Here is a 19,718-nt window from a genome sequence, read left to right as displayed (position 1 = left end):
CAAGGTAGCCTTAGATCTAGTGGGAGACATGGATTGGGCCGACTGGCCCGATCCCCCCTGATCTTTGTACTCGGTAGTTTAAGCTATTATATCCCATCATTTCCACACAGAAAAAAAAGAAGTGCTGCCAAATGCTCAATTGGAGGAAATTCCTGCAACTGATATTGCAGACAATCCTTTACCGTTTACCTCCTGGTGCCCACCAGGACGAGTGCTCATCTAACGGTCCAGCTTCATTCTCCTCCGTCTACCCTTTATACCTTCTCAGTTCAACGCCATTCTCTATTGTGATCACCTCCTCCCCACTATTTTTCTCCCCACGGCGGAGCAAAACCCTCGCCGATATCTAAACTTCTTCGGCGGCGTCGATGGAGGAGGTTGAAGTCGGCGGCGAAGACGATCTCGAGCGGCGAGTCATGGCGGTGGTCAAGGCTTCGGAGGCGCGCGGCGACCCGCCGCTCCTGCGAGCCGTCGAGGTCGGGCGATGCGTCCAAGAGAAGGGTCTCGCAATACCTAACCCCGAGCTCGCATCCGTTCTTGTTTCCAATCTCTGCTTCGCGCACAACACACCCTCGCTCTGGAAACTTCTCGACCAGACCATGGCTTCCCGCCTTCTTTCCCCGCTCCAAACCCTCGCTCTCCTCTCTCCAAGGTGAGGCTTTACATCGAATTGTAGCAGCTATTTCTTGGGTTTTTGGTTCTTGGAGGTGAGATTGGGGGTTTTCTTGATGGGTGTAGGGTGATTCCACATCGCTTGGCGCAGCCGGAGGCGTACAGGCTTTATCTGGAGCTTATGAGCCGGTATGCTCTGTCGTCGCCTTCGTTGGAGGCTGGGCCTTGCAGAGACAAGTAAGTTGGTGATTTCTTTTTTCTTTTCCTCTTATTTTTGAATCTTTCGATTTGTGTTTGAAACCAAAGATGAAAAAAATAGATGCTTCTTTGTTAAAAAATCCTAAAACTTTTATATGATTAATGGGGAGATATGCATGCTGAGGTAGGAATTTTATGTTTGTTATGTAGCAATTTCTAAAGTGGGGTAGATTTTTCCAAGGCAAATTACTAAACAGTTTCTCTTAGAGACAAGTGATTGAGAACAGTGGCTAATTGGACTTGGTCCGGCCCTTGGGGAATTTCTAAGTGAGCGTGTAATGGCGTTCTTGTTGATCTAAAAATACTAGAAACAAGGATCTCATTATGTCTTGCCAGAAAGAGGAACAATTCTTTTGAGTTAAAGATCTTGAGAGGACTGCCAACCAATCTGTGGTTTTAGATAAAATAGGATACGGTGCTAAAGAGAAGGGTGCATCTGAAGCCAATACTTATTCTATTTTCTAGTATTTTCATAGTAATTTCAAGCATTCTTTCACATGAATACAGAAACTCTCCTTATGAGTTTGCAATTTTTTTTCAACTTTTCTGATTTCCTTTAAAACTGTATTCTTGACTGCAACAACTCCTTTTTACTGTTTGTTCTGTTATAAGGATTGCATGATTTCGGTGAGGTATTTGTTGAATTCTTCATGCATATTATCACCTAGAAGATTTTTCTTGGTTATTTTGTCCCATACCTTGGACCTCTGTTATCTACCTATATCCATATCAGAACTGTTTAGCTAAACTTTAGCCACTACCTGACATTTGAAACTTTACTAATCTTGGGTACAAAAAATGCCCAAATGAAAGCTCTAATAAGTGATAAAGCAAAAGACTGGCTCCATTATTATCTGATTCTTGCATCAGTGGAAGAGCACCTGTTTTAATTTTATTATCAGGAAAATATAAATTCTGCAGTTTACGGTAGAATACAGCCTATAACACTGTTATATTGTTGGCAGTGCTGTTTGATCCTATCAGGGATTGGTGAATTTGACACTTGGTTTAGATCCATATGTGAGATAAGGAGGTTAAGGTAATCATCCTAGTCTCCAATTGCAAAATTTAGGGCACCTTTCATTAAAGAGAATCATGAGAAGATCTTATGTAACCATCTCCTATTGAATTAGCTTTTGGGTCCTTGATCTTTTTAATGTTGGGACTTGGGAAGATCTTCCATGTAGGTCAAAGATATATTATATGCTCGGCGAACTTCAGCTGCTACCACTTGGCTTTTACCATGGTTCCTAGTTTCGGCCGATCCCACCTGAGACGAGCATGAGTAAGAGAGAAAGAAAGGGGAAAGAGAGAGAGAGAAAGAGAGGGAAAGAGAAGGAGGAAGAGAGAGAGAAAGAGAGAAAAAGAGAGAGATGGAGCAAGAGAAAGGGAAAGAGAGGAAAAAAGAGAGGGAAAGAGAGAGAGAGAGAAAGACAGAGTTTGTGGGGTGCAACAGTAAGAGGAAAAGGGAAGAAGAGAGAGAGGGGAAGAGGAGAGAGAGAGACATGGAGAGAAAACAAAAATTTAAAAACTATGTTAAAGAGGGAAAGAGATGGTAGTCGGTGAGGGAGAGGGAGAGTTTTTAAGGGAGAGAGTTAGTAGAAGAGATAGTTAATTAGGGAGATAGTTTGATAAAAGAGAGCTAGTGGGAGATAGTTTAATAAGAGAGAGTTAGTGAGAGAGAGAATTTGATAAAAAAGAGAATTAGTGGAGAGAAGGTAAGAGTTTCTTTTAATTTGTGTGGGAGAGAGAGAGTGTGAGTGGTAGAAAGGGGGAGAAATAGAAATTGAGAAAATAGTATTTATTTTTTAGTTTTTAGACTTTATATATGAATAATTTATATTTATATCTTATTATTATTTTTTAAAAAAATTAAGAATTTTTCTGTATTTTAAAAATTATTTTAAAATACAGACCGATACGGACGACCGATACTGCCAATACGGCTGATACGTATCGTTTTTTCAGACGGCCGATTCCGATCCCGATTACGATACTTGGAACCTTTAGCTTTTACTATAGTAATATTTCTCTCCTAAAATGCTCTTCATCTCATTCTCTCATCCCCTGATTGTACATGTATTTACTATTTGTCATTTTCTTAGTACATTTCTATTGCATACCAGCCTTGCCAATTTCTATAATTGCTGATATTCTTGCAGGATAACAAAATCTATCTATGATGCTTTGCAACTTTCACATACTTATGGGGTGCACCAAATGGATTTGGGACATGCTGTGGTTTTGTTTTTCTTAACTGTTATCACAAGTTTGATTGATTGCACACTTGAAGACTGTGGGTTGCCATTTGTATCTACAGATGAGCATCACAATATATATACTAATGGAGGACAAAAAACTATGGATTTAGATGTCAAAGGAAGTCTAAGTGATAAGAGAAATGAGCATCGTGAACAGCTCCGTAGAACTAATACTCTTATGGCTCTAGAGGTTGTTCAGAAGATGACAGCAAATAGAAAGACCCAGGTTTTCCTTCGTCTTGTGCACCTGAACATGTATGCACTATGTTCTCTCATCCATGCTTTCCCCTTATAATATCTGAAATAATTTGGCGATCTAATGCTTATACCTCATTTTCTGCAGTAATTTGTAAAATGTTTTGTATGCCAAGAAACTTTTACATCTTAATATAATTGCATATGCTTAACTATTACTGAATAAAGGAGGAGGCAACACATTTTCCTTAATTGGCTGAGATAGAATACCCCATGAAAAAGAAGCTAGATGATCTACATGGTGTCTGTGAGATGCAATAATCTGAATTTAAACGAGGCACCTATTTACTTCTTAATTGACACTCTCAGTGATGATTTGTAACTTATGGGCTATATGGAACTCTAATGTTGGCACACATACTGTTGAAAATAATGATGCTTGCGGATACTCTGGACAGTAGTGAGATCCACCTACTTTTTACATTTTGTTGAAGTAGATAGCAAGTGGCAAGAACAATGCGCCTTCTAAGATGATAAAAAATAAACAGGTAGGACCTGTCTAGGGAACACTTCTTTATTGACATTTCAAGAATTGCAAAACACGGTTAATAAATTATCATTATTCATCCCATAGAGAGGATCATAATTGCCACCATACAGTTGAGATGTTTCTCATAGGAATAAAATAGAATGATAAGCATAAGAAGCTTGTTGGTCGTTGCCACTTTATATCAGTTGAAAATTTTGTTTATCATATTAGATCTGCCTAAGTTTGTTCATGAGCTTAAGTTTTAAAGTTCCTTGTATTGTGAAGGAATTTGCAGTGCATTTATCAGAGGACCTCTGCCAAGGAGCTTACTGACAATTTTGTTAGGCCTAACTCAATGGTTTACTTCAGAAACCGAAGTTTGTTGAAGTTAATAAATGTGCATCGCTGATTTTAACATACACAAATCATCTTAATTATGATTATCATCTTCTGTTCCTAATATGATAATATCTACATTCTGTTTAATAGGACACTTGAACCTCCATTTTCTGCTATCCTAGTTGAAGCTGTTGTCTCATTATGTAGAGCTTCTCTTTCTTTTTTTCTTTTTTTTTTCCTCGAGTAAGCTGACCTGTTGACATGTACTGGCTTCATCATGTTAATACTTAATGTGATGATGCTTGCTCTTCATTAAGTTCCAAGAGAAGTGAATTCTTCATGTGCCACATCTTGCCTTCAAGTTACGCTTTCAAAGTTTACTGTATAAAGTTTCCACTTATTCCTAAGGGATCTGCATTACATTAATCTGAGAACCTTCCAGATGCATGCTAATGAATCACTCTTTCTAGGTTAGGCCTGGAAAGTTTAATGGTCTACTTCAAAGACTGCAGTTTATTGAAGCTAACAAATCGGCATCAACAACTTTAGTTTCTGCAAACAATATAGTAGATAACTTGTTTGCAGATGTTCAGAAAGCTATGAGTGTAGAATATCAATTAAACAAGCGTGAGCTTCTTGGAGTTCTGGTGGATATTGGCCCATTTAGTTCACTTCTGTGTCACCTTTCTGGAGCTGGTAAAACTGCTTGTTGGATTTCTTTTGATATTTTTATGGAGAATGCAATGGATGGGAAAAATCTCCATGCAATATCTGCGATTGAAATACTTACAGGTCCTGGTAAATCAGTATTTGTACATAATCTCCATTTGCTTATTGTGTTTTTAGATCTATTCTTACTTGGTTTTGACAAACAGAATTGGTGAAGACGCTCCAAGTGATTAATCAGGCAAGCTGGCAAGAGACATTTCAAGCTATTTGGCTTTCATCTCTTCGACTCATCCAACGAGTTGAGATAATTCTGTCTTACTCTAAATTTTATTTCTTTAGATCTTATACGTTATTTCAAATATTCAATTAGATTTCTCTTTTCATATATTCTAGGATAGAGAGCCTTTGGAAGGTCCTATACCACACCTTGATGCAAGACTATGTGTATTACTAGCTATCATCCCCTTGGCTATTGTTCCTCTTGTGAAGGAAGAGAGCGAGATGCTTGGAGCCGAAGGAAACAAAATTTGTTCTAGAAAACAGGGATTAATATCTTCTCTTCAGACTTTAGGACAGTTTTCTGGGCTTATTTCACCTCCTCCATCAGTGGTAAATGCAGCTAACAGTGCAGCTACAAAAGCAGCAGTTTTTGTTTCTAATTTCAAGACCGGGGCCAGTAATCTTAACATTGTTGGCCGCACTGATTCTTCTGCAAGGGCAGGTTGTCTTGCTTTATAAGTTTGACTTATCTCTGTTCTCGTATTATCATAAGCAGGGGTTGTAGCACTTAGCTCACATGATAAGCTAGAATTATGTCTTTCTTTGCTTGTAAATTCTAGTACTAACTATCAGTAAAACTATGGTGCATTGTTGTTCTTCACCTAGGCATTACCTATGGCAAAAGAGTCTTTTAATGGATTTGTGTTGGGTAACTTGTTTGCAGTAAGGTATATATATCCTGTATAAACCGATATTATCATGACAAAATAATTCATGGTGCACCTCTATTTGCCTTGATTATTTTGAACAGGTTGACGTTAGATGGAGAGGAATGATTAGAAACATATTAGTTCCATCTTTTTGAATTTTGACTGAGAATAATTTGTTTTGGTAGAAGCTCGTAAATTTCACCAGTTTCATGCTAGTTTTGTTTAGTTTTGGTTGGTTTCACTTGGTTCCAGGAAATTGCTAAAACTGGCTATACCCATAAGTTCATGCAAAACTGACCAAATCTGAACCAAAATAGCTCAAGAAACTAATTACTGGTCTCTTAGCTCTCCCTCTATGACTTTTACTTATTGACTGAAAAACACTCTTCATCCTCCTTTATGTAATTTCTTGAGTAACCTACATGTTATCACTGGAGAGGTAAAGAACAGACATACATACAAGCCACTAATCTTTTGTCTCTCAATGCCTCCCCATTTGATTGAAATCCCTCATCAGCATTTGTGCATTGCATGGTCTTTATTTGAATGCTAATTTATGCATCTAAATCTATTCCTATGTGGCCTATCTTTTATCTGTGCTACCCAAACTTATCTTTGGCACAATTATATCTTTTTCAATCATTTTTTACAACCTCATTTCCCTTTGACATCTCATCTTAGTGACGCTTGACTTTGTGTACATAATTCTATATTTGCTCAACGTTTCAATCTTTTAAACACTGCCAATCTTGTGTTGTCCTCTAACATATAATGTTTTCAGTTCAAAGGGCATATCATGATCACATAACATAGGAGAAGCACGTTTTAGTCATCATGTTAACATGATATCTAAAATGACAAAAATGATCCCTCTTATGTACATCTTATCTCTTAAATTAATTATTTCTCTATCTTTTATGTCCTGATTTACCAAAAGCACATTCCATATAAACAATCTTAGAACTACTTAATTGTAAAAGCCTTTATGTTCTGAATTTCTTGTTTCATTATTCATACTTCCTGCTTAGTCTTCAACACTGTCTTAGATTTAATTAAATATAAACAATGTCATAGACAAACAACATACACCACATAATCGATGCAAACAACCGGATAGCCTTTTCTTGTATGTGAGCTTTCCTGACTTGTCTACGATGCCTTTTCGTGTTGATGTTGGACCACTTAGGCTATCATTCTCTATGTAATATACCCACCAGAAATGTAGGTAGAGTTTTTTTTTTTCTGTATCATTGTAGTGAAGCACCAATTGACAATGTGCTGAAGTGATAACTTATTTTTCAAGCTTCCTAGTTATCTCCTAGATGCTTCTGGGATGAAACAGTGTTTCTTTTTTCTTTTCTTTTTTGCTTTTTTTTGGGGGTCTCACCATTGATTTGCTGTTGCAGTTGGGACTATGCTGCATCTTATAGTTGAAGCCTGCATTGCGAGGAATTTGATCGATACTTCTGCTTACTTCTGGCCTGGTTATGTGGTTCCATGTGTACCTTCAAAAGACCCTACACTAACTCAAGAATCTCCCTGGTTGACCTTTATGCAAGGAGCTCCACTTACTGGTTCACTTAAAAATGCTCTTATGGCAACTCCTGCTTCAAGGTACTAAACAATGAAAGTGCATTATTCCCTTATTAGATTTTCAGAGTGCATTTTGCTTTTTTGGTGATTGTTATTTTTGTTCCTTGTGTATATTATTCCAGTTTGCTGTTTTAGTGTGGCAGAACTGGAGAAGTTATACCATATAGCATTAAATGGGTCGGAGGAGGAAAAGTCGTCTGCTTCAAAGATACTGTGTGGTGCATCCCTTGTTCGTGGCTGGAATATTCAGGTAAACTCATATAATTTAACTAATTTTATGTCCACTTCCAAGATTTCCTTATTTAAAGTTCTTTTAACATGGAGGTAAGTTATTATCCTCCTTTTCTTCATATTTCTGCTTCCGGCCAATATTTATCTGATGATTTGCCTCGGCCATCTCCGCTCGTTCTTGTATTTTTGTGGAGACTAGAGTACTCCGTATAGCTTCCTGCAGTAACTGTATACATTTGTCTTTTACCTTCTGTAGCTTGATTTTTGTCATCCGCATATCTAATTCTATCTATATGGTTATTAGGAACATGCAGTGCATATTGCAGTCAAGCTACTGTCTCCTCCTACGCCTTCTGATTCATCAGTACATGGAATTGGGAGCCATTATATTGGTCACATGTCCACGCTAAATGCTGTATTATTAAGTATTTCTTGCAGTGATAGTGTCCATATTCTCTCTCTATTCGGCATGGTAACTAAAGCACTTTTTTTGTTCATTATCAGCGTTATTGTCATTACTCGTTAGTTCCTTAGCTGTGTTGCATACTTGCATAATATTTTATTTTTCATGGAGAAATCTATCTATTTGATCATTGTTTCCAAAATCTTCTACCTTACTACCTAGGCACTTGCCTTAGATGAAATATAACTAGGCTCCACTTAAGTGGGTCTAGGTTTTAGTGTATAGGTTGACTTTGCAATTTAAAAATAGTTGTATGTTGGTAAATTAGTGGATTCTAATGACTTAGTATGGTTCTTATTGGAATGCATTTTATATTTTCTTTAGACCATATTTATTAATTTTAACTTTTTTTTTCTAACTAGTATACTTTTATTTGTTTATTTTGGCTAAATTGCACTTACATCCCCCTAAACTATGATGTTGTATCACTTGCAATGATGGTTGTGCTGGTGGCCCCGTGTCGATCAGCATTTTCTGTTGTGCCACTGGCACGCATTTAACATATCTTTAATAAAAAAATTTAAGATATTTAAAGATTTTTTTAGGCCTTCGACATGTTAATATTTAGTTTTTGATTTAAACATATATATTAAAACCTATATTATAGTGTTTGGTTTTCAAATTATTTTTGTAAATTACCTATTTTATTAAAGATAAAGCAATAGTCAAATATAAATATTATTTAACACATAATATGATTAATTGCATTTATTAAAACTAATATTAATGATTTAACACTCCATAATATGATTGAATACTCTATAATATAATTTATATAATAATATTTAATATATAATATTAATTGATAATAGTTAAATAATAAAACTAATATAAATTTGAATGTAGAATGACTTCATTTGATGATGATTAATAGATATAGAAAAAAATTATAAAAAAAAGACTCTATATCGGCTCAGAGATAGGCACGACCATCCTTGATTACTTGTACCTCCTAATGGGGAAAAATGGTAGCGTCAAGACCCTTTGAAATATTCAAATGTTTCAAAATAAACCTTCCCATAGTCTATCATTTGGTTTTCCATCCGAAATGGTCGTGTGAGTGCCACATAACTATTTTTTACTCATATTTGTGCATAAACTGCCCTTTTCTTCTTCCTCATATTTACACCATACTACTCTCCTTCCTCCCAATTTTTGTCGATCTTCTCTTCTCACATTTTCCTCTCCAAATAGCAACACCTGTTGTGAATATGGCTTCTTTTCCTCTCCTTCCCCACATTTTCTTCTCATGCTAGTTGGCTGATCTATGTTAAGGGATTATTTTTTGAGTTTATTACTACAATATTCTCCATCATTGTCTGATTTCAAGTACTTTAGCATTAGACTTGTTTCATTCTCAACCAAAACTTTCCACTTCTTGAAAACATCAAATACATTTGATGGGACTTAGATTTTTGTTTATTTTTTTTATTTCAGATGCAAATTTTTATTAAATTTGATTTTAGAGTATCCGGTTTGGTTAAAACTCCTAAAAATCTAAGAGATTCTATTGTAAATTTGTTTTGAGGTGAGTTTGTTAGCATTTGATTGCTTTTTAAGTTAAAAGAGTTCTAGTTTAGTTATATATTAAGTTAGGAAATATTTGAATAAGATTAATTTATGATTTGATGTAATTTCCTTATCTCTATATATATAGGTGATGGAAATTCCGAAAAAAAAATGAAAATTTGAGAAATATTTTTGTGGAGGATTCCACATTTATCCCTCTTTCCCTTCTCTCTTTTCTCCTACTCGCTTCTTCTCTCTTTTGTGGTGGATTCCATCGTTCCTTTGCCCCCCATAATCTATGTGGGTTTAATACTTTAATTTTCTTTCCTCCCCAATTTGTTGAGCTATCTTTTATCTTTCCTATCTATCTACCTATACTAGTATGAAAATGATAATTGGAGATGAATAAAGAGATTCACAGAGGCTCTATCTTTTTTTCTTAGGGGTGAATCTAGGTACATTTTTATTCTTTTTCTGTATCAGTATTTTTTCTCACCCCTAGGCCCAATTAATATCAGATTTATTTTTTATAAAATAAATCTACTGCTTTCTTGTAGCGTTGTTTATGAAGGTAAAAAAGTAAGAAGAATCTCCAAGTGAGCATACCTATATTGGTCTAAAGACATGTATGAACCAATAGGAAGAACCTCCAAGTGAGCATTTATGTGTTGGTCCAAAGACATCTGTATAAACCAACTCTCAATTTTGTGATCATGGTGCTTGTCATTGCCTTGTGAAGCTCACTTTTTTTTTTCTTTCCATAGACACGATCTTTACAAAACTCTAGATTCACTTACTTTAGCTCTATAAGTTTTCTGTTGGAATGCATGATCTTCATTCAGTTCTCCCTCATGTGTCCCAAGTCTATAGTGCCATAACATTATATCTGCACCAGACTCTACAAATGAGATTGAACTCATTATGCCTTAAACACATAAAATGTGCGCTCTTTCTTGTTGAGGGCTACCACTATAGACTCTCTTGTGATTTCCCATGAATCACTAGTGAAGTGAGTCGTATGACCTACAGTTGCTAGCTGTCTGACAGATATGAGGTTTTTTTTAAAGGTTGGGAACATTCCTCACATCAATTTATTTCAGAACTAAGCTTTTCCCATATTGATCCGGATATCTCCTTAGCCAATGATACTACAAGATTCTCCATCTCCCAGATAGACATGTCCGAAATCCTCTGGACGCAATTGCTAAGAGTATCTAATGTGGCCTTGGGACAAGGAAACATGCTGATACGGAAAATAGTAAAGAGGTACCTAGATCCACCCCAGAAGAAAAAATAGGGCCTCCATAAACCTCTTTATCTGCCTCCAAGTATCATTTTTCATAGTAGCATGGCTAGATAGATAAGAAAAGTAGAAAATAACCCTCCAAGTCATAGGGGAAAGAAAATCAAACTCACATAGATTGTGGAGGCTAAAGGAAGTGTGATATCTATCACAAAAAAGACAAGAAGGGGAATAGGGATAAACGTTGAATCCTCCACAAAAATATTACTTCTCAAATTTCCATCTCTTTTCTTCTGGAATTCTCATCATTTCTATATATATAGATGAGGATATTACATCAAATCACAAATTGATCTCATTTAGATCTTTCCTAATCTAATGCATAACTAAACTAAGATTTTTTTTAACTTAAAAAATAATCAAATCTTAAAAAACTTACCTCAAAACAAACTAACAATTAAATATCCTGGATTTTTTGGAGTTTTAACTGAGTTGGACACTCTAAAATCATATTTAAATTTTGAGATAAAAATACATCCGGAAATAATAAAAAAAATAAAAATCTAATTTCCATCAATATCCTTCTTGGTAGTTGCATGGAAAGAGGCTTTGGAATCTATAACACCCATGATTTAGCCTGTCTATCTAAAGATAAAACCAAAGTGTCTGGATCAAGGTTTTCAGAGATATTTACCGAAGGGCTCACGGTAGCATGTGTAATGACATCCATTTGATTTTTGTAGGTTTTGCAATTGCCCTTGATGTGACTCTTCTTGCTACAATGTTAATAACCGTCACCTGTCTTTAGCAAATTTGGACTCGCTTCTTCTCGATTTGGACCTTTCATGATTCTTTGATCTGCTCTTGTGATTCGCCTTTGCTCTCCACATTGAGAGCTGTCTTTACTACTTCACTCGATGTCTTTCTCCAAATCGTCTCACTAATTAGAACACTTATTATATTATCATACTTTAGATTAGATGATCCTGAGAAGTTGCTAAAAAACCATAACTAGGTTGTTCCAACTCTCTGGTAGGGATGACAAAATCAACAGGGCAAGCATCTTGTCATTGAATTTAATGTCGATTGAGTTCAATTGATTTGTGATAGCATTGAACTCGTTCATATGTTCTGTGATAGTTCCACCTTCAGCCATCTTCATGTTAAGCAGCTTTTCATCATGAAAACTTTGATCCACGCTGATGGTTTCTCGTACTTTTTGGCCAATGAGGTCATCAAACCTGAAGTTGTCTTTTCAAAAATATTAAAAGTCATCAATGTTGCTAGAGAGAAGCACACTGTTTCAAGTGTTTTTTGATCTAGAACTTTCCAATCCGCTCCTGTCCTTCAACTTTCTCTCCTTCAACTTTCTCTCTTTTCCTCCGAGCAATAGATGGAGATCTCTTTAATAAAGATAATTTTTAATGTGCATCGTCCAAAATCCAAAGTTTGTTCCAGTGAACTTCTCAATTCTCAACTTTCCGTCTTCTATGGCTCCCGCTTGATCTATAGCATTGCCTTGATATCAGTTGTTGGGAATATCACCGAAGTCTAGGTGAACGGATTAAGAAGAAAAACACAAAAACAATCTCACAAGAGACATAATATTATTACGTGGTTCACCCAATATGGACTACATCCAAAGAGATCTCATTGATTTTACTATGTAGATCACATGAGGAGAAAATATAAGAGAGAAATTACTCTCAACCCAATCCAAACACTCATGTTTTTTCTCTTTTTCTCTCTTTGCAAGACTCACATTTGCACCTCCAACGCTTTACAAGGTCTTACAAACTTTTGTATTAAGCTGTGTTGTGAGTTGTGAGTTGAACCCCTAGCATCCCCTCATATATAGGCTTTCATAGAGAGGGGATGTGGGAGTCTCAATATGATTAGTATAAACCATAAATGGTAGATATTCATTTCCCAAGGATAATCTGCAACGGAAAGCCTCTAATTGAGAATCCTAATTAGATTAGGAGTCCCAAATATTCCTAAGGCCTCTTGGATCTAATACAACAACTTTGGTAAGTCCAAGTCCGATTAGGTCTCTAGGTCTCTATTTCATAACAATTCCCACAAAGAAGAACAATCAGATATATTTCTCACATTGTCACTACAGTTACTGTTCAGACATACATGATACATGATGCTAATATCTGATGTAAACCAATGCTTTGATCTAGTTCTCTTATTTGGAGAGTGTCTTTCATGGTATAGATATACTACATGATTAATCTCTTCTTTTTTTGTTTTCTCCTATTTGTCTGGACCAGTGTTACTGGAATACCTGTGCTTAAATCTCTCTGTCTCTCTCTCTGTCTCTCTCTCTCTGTCTCTGTCTCTGTCTCTCTCTCTCTGTCTCTCTCTCTCTCTCTCTCTCTCTCTCTCTCTCTCTTGTGGGTGCACAAACACATACAGAGACATGCTCTATATATATGTATATGTTATCTTTTCACTGGGACAAATCAATGCTGTCTTACCACAGGTTCCAGAAGTTGCTGCAGTTTTGATGCCGCTTTGTGAGGCTTTTGGGTCACTGACACCATCCAACCATAGATCAACCGCTTCTGAAGAGAACTCTGTTTATTCAGTCTTCTCATGTGCATTTCTCTTTCTTCTTCGCTTGTGGAAATTCTATAAACCACCTCAGGAGCATTGCATAGCTGGTCGTGGAGGCTCAGTCAGGATGGAGCTCACTCTGGACTATCTCTTGTTAATGCGAAATAGTCGCATTGCTTTGCAAAGTTCATCTGCCTCTAATAGAAGTAACAATATTACGGATCAATTTTATGCAGCAAGCCAGCCAGTTTATATAGACTCTTTTCCAAAGTTACGGGCTTGGTACTTCCAAAATCAAGCTTGCATAGCCTCAACTCTTTCTGGTCTCTGCAACAAAAACCCTGTCCACCAAGTTGCAAATAAAATTTTGAATATGATTTGTCGGAAAATGAACAAAGGGGGAATAGTGTCTGGTAACCCTTCATCAACTTCCAGTAGTAGTGTTAGTGGGTCACCTGTAAATACGTCAGAAGATGCTTATCAAAGGCCAATGGTTCCTGCATGGGAGGTTTTGGAAGCAGTTCCTTTTGTTCTTGAAGCTGTTCTTACTGCATGTGCCCATGGAAGGCTTTCATCTCGGGACTTGACGACAGGTTGAGAATTTATGTGGTATTTTAATTTTTTTCCATAATTTTTATATGCAACCTTAATTCTTATCTTTATCTGGTTGTCAAGTTAGCAATTATATTATTGTACTTGTCCTCTCTGTTTTATCTTATCATAAAATATTTTTTATCAAACTTAACAGCTTCAGGTGGGTGTATCATTAGATTTAGTTACCTTGAGATGATAACTAAATGACTAATTCTTCTATTGATGTCAGAAGATGAGATAGAATAATTTGATCAGTCTAGCAAATAAACCAGTTTTTGGTGCATTACCTGTGATATGATATCTTTAGAATCTTATCTGAAGGTAATTAGAGTAACCACAGTGATAGAAGGCAAATAATAAAGCCTCTTATGAAGTATTAACTGAAAATCTACCAATATTGGATGGATTTGTTTGTTTTTCTGGTTATTACATACAAAGATAACTGCTCTTAACATTTTTTGCATTAGCTACCAGGGCAAGTTATGCCCTGTGTAATGAGCTACAATATTGGAGGGTTAAATGCGAGGAAGAGCGTTTCTTTGTTGTAGTTTGTTTAAAGGTTATGAACAGAAGGCGAATCTGAAGTACAGGCAGCTCAGGCTACGGACAAGCTGCAGCCTGCAGGAATTTTTTCGTAAAGCTACTCATGGAAACAGTAAGCCAGCTCAAGTTTAGATTCCTAGGCTTGTCTATGTCAAAAGAAGAGCTAAATTGACATTCCTGGCTGTCTCAGCCACTCAAGCTCGTGCTTCATTGTTGTATTGTCTTTAGCTGGTGGAGTGCGGTTAACATAAAGGAAGGTCCAAGGTTGCAACCATAGGAAGTAAATGCTCTTGTTGGCCAAGGATGAACTTCTCCTTTAGGTTTAGTGAACCAAGGTGCAGAGGTAGATAAAGTAGATATCACAAGATATTTATTTGTTAGAATTGACATCTATGGAGCAGAGGTCTGGAGGGCAGCTAAACAGTTGACTGGCTGATATTGACGAAGTGGATGGCAACTCCTCTGACCACCATACTGAGAATTTCATGGCACAAGGAGGTTGACAGAAATGTATATGTGTTACTGGGGCAGAGCAGGTGGGATAGGCAGACAGCGTAATGAATCAGGCCATTATATTAGAAATTTAAAGATCTAATCATATGGTAGCCATTAGGTATTGAATTAATGCTTGCTAGTCATGAGAAAAGTTTCTGCAAGTAATCTGTTTAATACAATGTGAATTACTATTATATTCCATTTCTGCGCGAACTATTTTCTGATATTTCTTTGTAGTTCTAATGAAAAAAAAATGATAACTATTTCAGGTCTTCGGGATCTTGTAGACTTTTTGCCAGCTTCTCTTGCTACAATTGTCAGCTACTTTTCAGCCGAAATTACACGTGGCATCTGGAAACCAGTTCCAATGAATGGAACTGACTGGCCAAGCCCTGCTGCAACTCTTCTTTCAATTGAATCAGAAATAAAGGAAATTCTTGCATCTGCTGGGGTTCATATACACAGCTGTTATCCACGTACACCCCACCATCCTATATGCTTCATCTATCTTTGCAATTCAAATTTGGTCAATGTCTCGATTGTTATCATAGTATTTGTCATTTGCATTTATTTGTTACTCTCATTCAATTCTTCATTTAGAAGTTTTTCTTGATATATTAGCTCAAAATCAATTTCTCTTTTTGCTAACTTTGATTTTCCCCCACCTTTTACATAATAATTTGAAATCTCCAGAAAAATGATGTATCCAAATCCCGATGCAATGCTATTTCTTTTATTGGAATTTCATTGCTCTAATTGTTTGCAGAAATTGCGTGTATACTGTTGCCTGCACTTCTCAACAGTGCTTAAATAATGTCAGGTTGCCTATATGTAGTTTTACACTTTTACAGCACTAGTGAAGTCCAAATTTACTTCTTTTTTCTAACTTTGTACATGTCTTGTTTCAGTTTTTAAAATGTTTTTCAGACTAGAATAATAAATGGTTCTAGTTATAGTTTTGTTGCTTTAAAACCCGTTTAGGAGGTCCTGTGCCACGTGCAAGTGATTGTTTCGATCAGATGTTGTTTCTCAATCTTGCCTGTGGTTGGTAAGGCTGAATTTGCACATCAGAAGCTACACACTTTTGCCCCTTATGGTGATCTCTTAGGATACTGCCTTAGGTTTCTCTCTTTCCGTGCAAATTCCTAAAATCTAACCATCATTTATTGGTTCTCGATGCATCTAAGGAACATTTAGAAGTGGATGTCAAGGTGCTATATATTTATATATGACCCCAACCTAGCCCTTCAATTGGATATTTCATGGGATCGATAAACTTATAATTGGTTTTTATATTGCACTTTATATACATAGATGTAGTTTTCTAAATGCATGCAATCAAAAGACCCCTAAGGTTGTTTTAGTGATTGAGCAGCTTTCGATTGCTAGAAATTCTTAATTGCTGCTTAATTTTTTTTTTTTTTGCATTTATTTTGTTTTCATTATTTTTCCTTTTTGCATTTAACTCATATTTTCCTACTAATGAAATTCATATGTTTTTTTCTTTCTACGCCAACTTTTTTCCCTTCCACTTCGTCATCTTTCTCAACTAGGAGTCATAAATCTCTTAAGCTAACACATGGATTGCCATGCCGATTAGCAATTCAGCATATTCGGTACAAGTTGATACATATCATGTCAGTGATTTATTGATGCCAATGTGGGGAAATCAAAATACACCTTCATGGTCACTCATACCAGTGTCTGCCATTAGGAAGTGAGCATATTTTATTTAGACAAATCTAGTTTGGGTTTCTTTCATCACTTTTGATACCGTTTCTCTTTGGTGCTTGACTCGTATAAATTATTTATCAAATTTTAGGAATCCAAGGGAAATTTCAGTTTTCCCTAAAAAGTTATTAGCCTCAACAAAAAGGATCTGAGAAATATTTATGAAACTAAAATCTAATAACATATGTTACACTAATATCTAGTGTTGAAAGACTAATTTAGTCCTTAAAATCTATTTTAAGGCTTTAGAGATGCTTAAAGGTTACTTTTTCGACATGTCAAAATTATTCAGTGTGGCAACAGTACACTGGCTCTGCATAACACATGTTAGTGATATGTACCATGTTGAATCAAAATTGGCGTGCCCGTGCCACTGGCACAACAATCCTTGATCCAATAAAGCTTTAATGTGCTTCTGAAATTATACCATATTGGATGTTTTATTCGAAGAATCAAAGTTTCGGGCATAATGTATGATCTGAATGATTATAATTGCATTTTAAGAAGTAATAACAATTCTTACTAATTTCTGTCTGTAAATGGTTTTCTTAAGCATTAGTGAGGACATCAGGATCAAGCTTTTTGTTTTTCTTTTTTCAAACTTTTTCTATTCTCTTGCAGGTGGCATGCCACCAATGCTCCCATTACCGATGGCAGCACTTGTCAGCTTGACAATAACATTTAAACTGGACAAGAGCTTGGAGTACATCCATGGAGTCATCGGTCAGGCATTAGAGAATTGCGCAGGGGGTAGCTCCTGGCCAAGCATGCCCATCATAGGAGCCTTGTGGACACAGAAGGTCCGAAGATGGCACGACTTCATTGTTTTGTCATGCACAAAGTCTCCCTTCACTCGGGACAAGGATGCAGTTGTTCAGCTCATTAAAAGTTGCTTCACATCCTTCCTCGGACCTTGTACCACTGGAGGTTCTCAGATTATGGCAAATCGAGGTATAATTGGGCTTCTGGGGCAGGCAATTACTGACCAAGGAGTTCGTCTTCCCATAGCACCAGGTTTTCTCTACATCCGGACTTGTCGGACATTCCATGACACTCATTTTGTCAATGAGGTGATATTCAAGGTAGTTATTGAATGGGCTCAGAAATTAGCAAATGAATGGGCTTCCAGTGGGCCTGCCCGGTTGAAATCAGCACGGACATCACTAGCTGCTGCTGCATCTGGAGTGCAACAGGTGGCTATGCTGGGTGCAAACCTATTGTGTATTGCAGGAGGGAAGCTACTGGTCCAGGTGTTGTACGAGGAGACCTTGCCAACTGTGCTAATATCAGCTCGTGGAGAGCGGTTGGGTGCGGCTGGGCCTGTGTCTAGTATCCTGGAAGGGTACGCTATGGCCTATATGCTGATCTTGGCTGGGGCTTTTGTTTGGGGAGTTGGAGACAGCTCCCTCGCCTACACATCAGTGTATACTTCAAGGAGAGCCCGGGTGATTGGAATCCACATGGACTTTATGGCTGGGGTTTTGGAGGGAAATATATTGCTCGGCTGTGATCCAGCCACATGGAAGGCCTATGTATCATGCTTTGTGGGTCTGCTTGTGAAGTTTGCCCCAGCATGGGTGCCAGAGGTGAAGATGGATACACTACGGAAGTTGGCCAGTGGACTTAAGGGTTGGCATGAGTGTGATCTTGCTCTGTCACTTCTTGAGCATGGGGGTTCTGCAACCATGTCAGCTGTGGTCGAATCCATGTATTGATCAGATCCCTTGCAATCAACTCAGAAATTTCTGGAGCTGCCCAGTTGGATTGAATCCAGAAGATTGATAATATTTCTACGGACTTAGTCCATCTTACTAGGAATGGCCACATATATAGCTGTTATTTAGATGATCTCCCAAATGTGGGATGAGCCTAGGTGAAGGCTCCAATCTCCTGCAGGACTTCCTTCCCCTTTAGAAAGCAAAATGATCAGTGCATACCATCTGATTATGGTAGATGTGTTAGCGATGAAACATGAAGTTGAAGGCTTTTCTAAATATAAATACTACAGGGGGTATGCGAAGCTGTGGCATCTTTATCCACATCCATGCATGAGATTTGCACAAATAATACTTTCAGGAAGCTCCGCCAAAGTGTTGGATCCATCATTTTGGCAAGTGTAACCTTGGCGTCTACTAGCATCCAACTGAGATAGTTTGCTCAAGCAGTGCATAATTGTTGATCTCTCAACTTTATTAGGATATTGTTCTTTATTGTTAATCTTCTTTTCTTCTCTGGCCGGATGTGAAGGGACTAATGTGTCGCAAGGCATATACCATTAAAGTTCAATACCCAGCGATGGCCTAACAATATTGTCCTCAATCTACTTATTATGCATATTATGATGAAACCAATGAAGTGTGCGTTTCTTGGTGTAATAACGAGTTCTGCGATGTTCATATATATTATGGATCTGGAGGTAGCTGAGAGATTATAACTTGCTGGATAAATTTTCATTTTTGCATCTTCATTTTGTGCACTGTTCGAACTGAAACTCTTCTCCAGTTTTCTCTAGCGATCTTATCAGAAACCTTTTTTCACGTTTTGCTAGCTTTGCTGTTCGTCTTATATACCTTTTTATGCTGACATGATTACTTTATCCTGCAGATAGTCCGGATATATCCAGTGAGTTATGCGGTGAATAGGTTAGTTCTTCATCCGTATGTAATCTGGTTAATTTTAACGCGGATTCTACCATTACATGAAAATATTTTGCAAATTTAATATAATTCGCATGGCTGGGGAGTGTTTGGGTGTCGATAACTCTATCACTCAAGAGTGATGTTTAGTTATATTACAAATAAGAAAGGGTTATGCATCAATCAAACAAACATAGACTCCTGATTGCTTAACTCACCAACTATATTGTAACATTTTAATGATTTCTTTTATTTGAGTTGATTTAGGTAATATATACTTAAACGGATTTGTATCTAGTAAGATAATAAACTTAGTTTATTAA

The 19,718-nt window shown here is 36.9% G+C and overlaps 1 protein-coding gene across 2 annotated transcripts; it reads left to right on the top strand.

Moving 5' to 3' along the window:
* Positions 1 to 268: 268 nt before the first annotated feature.
* LOC140775312 (mediator of RNA polymerase II transcription subunit 33A-like) lies at positions 269 to 19,159 on the top strand. Of its 2 annotated transcripts, none has more exons than XM_073118531.1 (12): positions 269 to 652; positions 739 to 849; positions 3,033 to 3,357; positions 4,665 to 4,986; positions 5,070 to 5,161; positions 5,257 to 5,584; positions 7,199 to 7,406; positions 7,521 to 7,635; positions 7,921 to 8,088; positions 13,323 to 13,989; positions 15,298 to 15,504; positions 17,381 to 19,159. In XM_073118531.1, the coding sequence occupies exons 1-12, from the start codon at positions 369 to 371 to the stop codon at positions 18,472 to 18,474; spliced, it is 3,921 nt and encodes a 1,306-aa protein (XP_072974632.1). In that variant the 5' UTR covers positions 269 to 368; the 3' UTR covers positions 18,475 to 19,159. The 2 variants fall into 2 exon arrangements, with proteins under 2 accessions (XP_072974632.1, XP_072974631.1); XM_073118530.1 differs by having other exon boundaries at positions 3,033 to 3,386; positions 4,670 to 4,986.
* The last annotated feature ends 559 nt before the right edge of the window (positions 19,160 to 19,718 follow it).

Source organism: Typha angustifolia, chromosome 14, assembly GCF_048772165.1.
Source record: "Typha angustifolia cultivar Huaian chromosome 14, ASM4877216v1, whole genome shotgun sequence".
Lineage (NCBI taxonomy): Eukaryota > Viridiplantae > Streptophyta > Magnoliopsida > Poales > Typhaceae > Typha > Typha angustifolia.
Note: the sequence above shows the minus strand (reverse complement) of the source record. Positions and strands in the feature narration are given on the sequence as shown.